This window comes from Pecten maximus, chromosome 18, assembly GCF_902652985.1.
Source record: "Pecten maximus chromosome 18, xPecMax1.1, whole genome shotgun sequence".
In the NCBI taxonomy this organism is placed as follows: Eukaryota; Metazoa; Mollusca; class Bivalvia; order Pectinida; family Pectinidae; genus Pecten; species Pecten maximus.
Window position 1 is genome coordinate 8,295,485 of NC_047032.1, and position 7,337 is coordinate 8,302,821.

At 35.3% G+C, this 7,337-nt stretch overlaps 1 protein-coding gene across 1 annotated transcript; it reads left to right on the forward strand.

Annotated features, from left to right (window-relative positions):
- Positions 1-1,461: 1,461 nt before the first annotated feature.
- Positions 1,462-6,498, forward strand: LOC117316745 (two pore potassium channel protein sup-9-like). The gene is made up of 2 exons (XM_033871506.1): positions 1,462-2,201; positions 2,891-6,498. Exons 1-2 carry the CDS (start codon positions 1,919-1,921, stop codon positions 3,706-3,708), a joined length of 1,101 nt encoding a protein of 366 aa, XP_033727397.1. The 5' UTR covers positions 1,462-1,918; the 3' UTR covers positions 3,709-6,498.
- Positions 6,499-7,337: the final 839 nt, after the last annotated feature.

A 7,337-nucleotide genomic window follows, 5' to 3' on the forward strand; every position in this document is an offset into this window, starting at 1 on the left:
TAGACGGAAATTAGGATTTCTCTCCTTTGCTACATGCTTCTTAGAAAATACCTTCTTATCCACATAATTAAAATATATGTAAATGTAGCAAATATGTTGACTATGTGAATTATGAGTGTAAGCAGAATGTATGTACGCTGACATTTTTTGATCATGCTCGTACATACATTTTTTATGAAAATTAAACAATGACATAACAAGAAAGAAACAACAATGTTTTTATTGTAATAAAATACATTCCATGTGTCGTTACCATGTATCGCACACATTATAATATATATAGAGAGAGAAAATAATGATTAAGAAAATAGCGTGTAACTTATTGTTTTTGTGATTAGAAATACACATATAGACGTTCAAATACTGTATAGTTTGTCAGTATCGAGGAGCTATAGTATTTCGCCTTTGTCCCAGGCGGAACTAGTTCGCGAGTAGTAAATTTCACACAACACCGCCTTGTATACATTCTTTAGTTAGACCAGCGAACAATTCTGCACGCTTCCGTGAGAATCTATCAAATATTTTTAATTCAGGGCATTAATATTCGCAGAGTATTTATTTTCGCGCTATATTTGATAACCGCAAATATAGCGAAATAAAAATCCCCGCAAATATGACCGACCACACAGTATTTCAAAACAGTGAATTACATTTCACATAAATATTAATAGCATGAAGAATGACCATTGTTTATTTTACCTATTTCGTCTTGCATTGTCTCAACTATTTCTTTGAAAATTCAATGACATGCATGTTTGTACATATATATATACAATCTACATATATACCTTGTCTATATCGGAAATGAAATCCATTGTGAAAATAAAAAAACAAGTTACTTTAGAAACAGTAGCTAGAGTTTTCTATGGTAGTCATTGTTTATGCTATCTTTTATTATTATCATAGCCCATAAATCGTTCCACTCATGAATAATGTAATCTTCTTTGTTTAAACTGAATATCGCTCCGAACTAATAATGAATTATTAATAAAAAGTGTTTCGTCACCACATTAAGATGGGCAGGTTTATACATTAGGTGATGAAAATGGTAGATGTATGTGTAACACAACTTTGCTTCCAACAGCCTTAAAACACTAGGTAATACAGGCCGCTGTTCTACATAGTTTGTACAAGCGATGCACGTGTGTCCACACCACGCATGTTTAAACAATCCAAACAATGTCGCTGCGAATTCCACGTAGGAGATATTTACAAAGTCATTAAACCACACATACAGGATGCGGGTGTTGTTTATGGACAGTAGTCGATAGCAAAGCTTGCGGATGGACTGAGTGTTACAGTGTGGCATTTATTGTCTTTGACGAAATCTAACATGACATTGAGTAACACACACACACTTCCGGTATTGATTCAGTACCAGATAGCCTTGGACAGAATTAACACGTAGTACACACGTACAACGCCGCGACTTGCTTCCAACTCTGACTGTGTGTGAAGTCTGTGATTCATCTTCAGGAATACGAATAATTACAGGTTTTTGAGGAATGCAGATATTTATAACACGCCTGAAATACACATGGTCAACGCGGCTGCTCATCTACACATTGGGTGCCGCCATTTTGTATTCCAGTGTTTACGTTCTTCGTGAAATACAATGTTTCAATTTTTCATGATATGCAAGTGAGTATGCCTGATTGCATTTGATATCAACTACACGTGTCACTCATCTATATCTGGGGAGTATTTGTTAGCAACAATGATGTGGAGAAGTGTTAAATTATTGACATGCGTTCAATAAATACACACGGGATTCTACTCATAATGGCATAACAGGACTAGATCTATAAACCATGTCGCACTGAATCTTCTGTTTATGAAACCTCGGCAGCTTTACGTGTCTAATGTTGTGAGACTTTACTGTCGTCAATATACAGACAATTAACATAGTAAATTGAAGATGAAGCGACAGAACGTTCGAACCCTGTCCCTTATTGTGTGTACATTTACATACCTTCTAATTGGGGCGGCCGTGTTTGACGCTCTGGAATCTGAGTACGAACTAGAGAACAAAAGACGGCTGTTAGAGGAGGAGGATGAAATACTCACAAGATATAATATTTCAGATTCTGACTTTAAAGCCATTCGGCACAATGTGATCTGGTCCCGTCCATACCAACATGTCACTCAGTGGAAGTTCGGAGGTGCTCTGTATCTTTCATTAGTGGTTGTAGCAGCAATTGGTAAGTATTAATCTACCAGGGTTGGTAAATGTTAATTGCAAAAGAAAGAAATACAAACAATTAGGTTAATGTTATTGGATAATGATGATTTAAATCGGGATAGATTGATGCACCAAAAGGACAAATAACAACCGTTTCACAGAAAAATATCTTTGCAAATTAAATGAGAATTTCTTTCAAAATGACTTAAGTTGTTTATATTCATCAATTAATCGATATGGAATATATATATATATAGTAATTTACTTATATGTAATTTTGTCCCAAACATTTGAGAGTACACTTGAAGCTATTTTTCGGCATAGCCGTATAATATTCTTTTGGCCCCGGATATGACGCGACAGGTGGAGTTCCTGGTCAAGATGAAGTATGTGATTGTCAGTGTAGTGGTAAATGCAAAATGCAGATATGCAGTTAAAAACGAAACAGAGTTAAGATTCAATGTAAGCTGAATAAGTGGATGTATCTTTTCAAATGACACATTAATAAAATTATATTCCTTATTCAAATGCAGTCCTATTATCACCAAAAATGATTCAAACTGGTATAATTTTATTATCCGTGCTGAAACTCATTTGTTCGTTAGTCTATTTCACCAGCTGTTTTACATAATAACCACCAGCATTAAAACAAACTATGCCGTTTATCTTTTTTAAAGATATTTTTTGTTAACACTACTATCATTTCAGGTTATGGTCACAGTACACCTAAGACAGTTGGCGGTAAACTCTTCTGTATGTCCTACGCTCTGGCTGGGATTCCGTTGTGTATGATCATGTTTCAAAGCGTTGGCGAAAGACTAAATACATTTGTGACATTTGCGTTACGGCAGATCAAGAAATGCTTCCGACTGAAAAACACAGAGGTGTCCCAAACGGATTTGATATTTATAACAATGAATCTATCTACCATTATACTGACATGCGGTGCCCTTGTGTTTTCACACGTTGAAGGTTGGACATATGTGGATGCATTCTACTACAGTTTTATCACCTTGACAACGATAGGTTTTGGAGACTTTGTTGCACTACAACAAGACAATATGGTTCAGAGCAAGCCACATTATTTTGCTTTCAGTATTTTATTTATATTATTTGGTCTGACAGTGATTTCGGCGGCCATGAATTTATTAGTTTTGAGGTTTCTTACGATGAACACAGCGGATGAACTCAGAGACGAAAGAGAAGCAGCTGTTGCGGCCAGAAATGCAGTTCGTCTTGAAGGTGACGTCATAACCGGGAACAACGGAGTCGTCTCTAACCTACAGGAACAGCCCACCGGGCCTATAGTAGAGGACACACTGTCAGTGTGTTCCTGTTCGTGCTATAAATGGAGATCCCCACGTGACAAGGTTTATTCGACGAGTCCTATGGTAAATCAAATGCGCAGAAAATTTAAGTCAAAAGGAATGAACAATCAAGAATACTCAAAGGATGTCGAAAGTATGGTTTCTGAGGATACTGACTCTTTCATCAACTGGCAGAGGGATAAGCGGGCATCACTTTGAGTATATTATATCACAGGGGTCTGCATCTGGTTAGTATTTAAAGAAAAGTATTTAGCTCCTATCCCAACTTTATCAACAAGGAGACTGGGCGATGCATCGACTATGTAGAAGTAGGGTCTCTATGTTTCAGCTGTTTTAAAACGGAAAGTCTGATTGTTCGACAGCTGTAGTATTCATTGTTTACAGAGCTGACGCCCAATCAGATTGCCCGTTGTAAAACCTTTCCAAAATATATATTGCTTACTTTCATTCAAAAGCAGATACATTGTTGGATATCACAACCGCTTTTGGTCCATTTTGTCATCTTTAAATTATTTTCACGGGAAATACAAGTGTAAGAATAACATGCTCTCATTTCTAAGGATTCCACACTGAGGTACGTTACCGAAGTTCGTGTACATTAGATAATTTAGTCGGATTTGATATTTGAATTAAAAGTAAATCGAAGCTTAGCCCACAAATCCTACTTTTCAAGTTTTACACCTTGTTGACATAGTAGGCGTAGGGACTGATACTCTTTTGGGGTATTTACTATATAGTATTTACCAGATGAAGACATCTGGGATTGCGTCATAAGTACTAGAACGTAAATAATTTCTTAACTCTTATAGTTACAATCTATTATATATCTTTGTGGAATTTGCTTGTTTCTCTCTTTGATATCAAATACATTGAATGAGAATAACTTTTTAGATGTCGTTGCATTGATATCAATAAATGATAACAAAATTAACAATCTTTGATGTTTGACGCAAAGTCCACAATGTGTTCGTACATGACTGTCAATTTCAACCTGATACGGCATAGCAAGTGCACAAACTACATAAATGTTGCTGTTTTCAGGAGTGTTTTTTTTCCACTGATTGCGAGCTTAGTATAAAATTGGGTAAGACAGAAAAAATAATAAAATCAACATAGAAATTTGTTTGTATTCATAATTTTCGCGATCAAAATGTATTCTCTATACAACAACAATTTGGTAATACCGCGGTTATTGGAACTAACAGACAATATTGACAGTAATTGGATAGTTGTGAAATAAGGCTGTCTGGAAATTGATTAATAGAAGAACATTCCTATATGTGTCTATATAAACTTTGTAACATTTCAATGTATGGTAATGACCACATCAGAACTTATTTTGAAGGTCACAAAATAGCTCTCGTGTAACTCAATAGATTAATCCCACTTATTTATGCATTTTTTACACTCAAATATGTTAGGAAAGATGTTTAGAATGTTTCCTATTTTACTTAGATATATTTAAATATTTTAGGAATTTAAATTATTTGATATTGTCTTTAAAATAATGCGAATATTTCAGATACTACATGCTGGCTCGAGATGGGAAGTAAAATAATTATCATTAAAAAGGCATGATACATACATTGATAATGCGCCTTTAATACCTTTTTTCACATCGCCCTACGTCCGTGATCTGTGATTCGTCCGTCCGTAGAACGTCTGTCTATAATCGTTGATATCACTATTTATTCAGTAATTCAGGATATTTTTCAAACTTCACGCTTTTCAAGTATTTGGAGTATTTCTCGAAAATTTAAACACAAAAAAAAACATTCCTGAAAGTTTCAAGCCCTATTCATTTCGTTTCTTTATATGACCAAATAAGATAGTTTCAGAACATATGTCCGGTGTGTTATATCATATATAAATGTCTCTAAGTTGCTTTGCAAAGATGACCAACTTCAATGAAAGTGATGAAGTCAAATTAAAATAAATCTACATGCGTAAAACGCGTTGCAATTACTGTTGATATCTATTGGAGGGTGTCAAGGACGAACTGTTAATTAAAAATTAAGTAATAGACTAATATCCTGTTTCCTGAACCCTAGATTGTGCAAAACACAATACAGTATATACTGCCATTTTATTGGAAAACGTTACAGACTTAGAAAATGATGACGATATTTTAGTTTTTGATAAACTCACGTAAATATGTCATATAAAGATACAAACTAAACTTCAATATTATTTTAGCATGATGTATATCATTCTACATTCCAATTTATATCCATTACAATGAATTTCCATGTCAGCTATGTAATGCTTAGATGTACGATTAATATTGATAATATAATGTTGATCATATTATGTAAGCATTATGTTCATTTGCATATTTGTGTATTTAAACGAATACAAAGGTATCCTTTTATTAATTTACGATTGTACTCTTAATCAATTTTTATTGTTCTTTGTTATTATTCTGCATATGTAGTTGTTCTGTATGTGGCCATGTTTGCTGTTTCACTGTTATTGTCCAGTGCTATTGTAGACTATTTATAAAAGTATACCTTTTCAATATTTGTTGTTGACAATGGATTTTGTATCGGTAATAAACAATTAAGTTGGGATTTGAATTCACTGAGTTTTCTTAAAAGTTTACCTTTTTACATAGGTAGCTAATTTCAGTTGATAAAGAGTAATTAAGTTTCTACTGAACCTGTGCATATAACATTACTCAATCTCAGCGTAAGGTACACAATACAAGGTAAACTATCATTGAGAGGAACAAAGATCCATCACAGTCATGTATGACTATGGTAAAAAAAAATGAGTACCTGGATTAATGGTGTCGACGAAATTACGATTCCGATTATATTTAATACTTCTGCTGCACGTGTTTTGTCTGTAGTAATTTATACATGTGTCATTGTCATTTTATATCTAAATATTGTCTTAATAACAACACGTTTATGTATATATGATAATATGGCATGACACTTTGTTAAGTTTTTCGTTTCTTAAGAAATAAAACAGTTTAATACATTACATGTATTGTGTGGTTTTTTTAGCTCACCTGGACCGAAGGTCCGGTGAGCTTATGCCATGGTGCAGCGTCCGTCGTCCGTCGTCCGTCCGTCAACATTTGCTTCAAATCGCTACTAGTCAAAAAGTTCTTAATGGATTTTGACCAAATTTGGTCAGAAACATCCTTGGCAGAAGAAGATCAGATTTTGCATAAATGGTGACTCTGACCCCAAAGGGGCCTGAGGGGCGGGGCCCAATAGGGGAAATTGAGGCAATTCCTTTAAATCGCTACTAGTCATAAAGTTATGAATGGATTTAAACCCAATTTGGTCAGAAACATCCTTTGGAGAAGAGGAACAGATTTTGCATCAATGGTGACTCTGACCCCCAAGGGGCCAAAGGGCGGGGCCTAATGGGGAAATAGAGGTTATTCCTTCAAATCGCTACTAGTCATAAAGTTATGAATGGATTTGAACCCAATTTGGTCAGAAACATCCTTTGGGGAAGGGGAACAGATTTTGCATAAATAGTGACTCTGACCCCCAAGGGGCCAAAGGGGCGGGGCCTAATGGGGAAATAGAGGTAATTCCTTCAAATCGCTACTAGTCATAAAGTTATGAATGGATTTGAACCCAATTTGGTCAGAAACATCCTTCAGGGAAGGGGAACAGATTTTGCATAAATGGTTACTCTGACCCCCAAGGGGCCAAAGGGGCGGGCCCATTAGGGGAAATAGAGGTAATTCCTTCAAATCGCTACTAGTCATAAAGTTATGAATGGATTTGAACCCAATTTGGTCAGAAACATCCTTTGGGGAAGGGGAACAGATTTTGCATAAATGGTTACTCTGACCCCCAAGG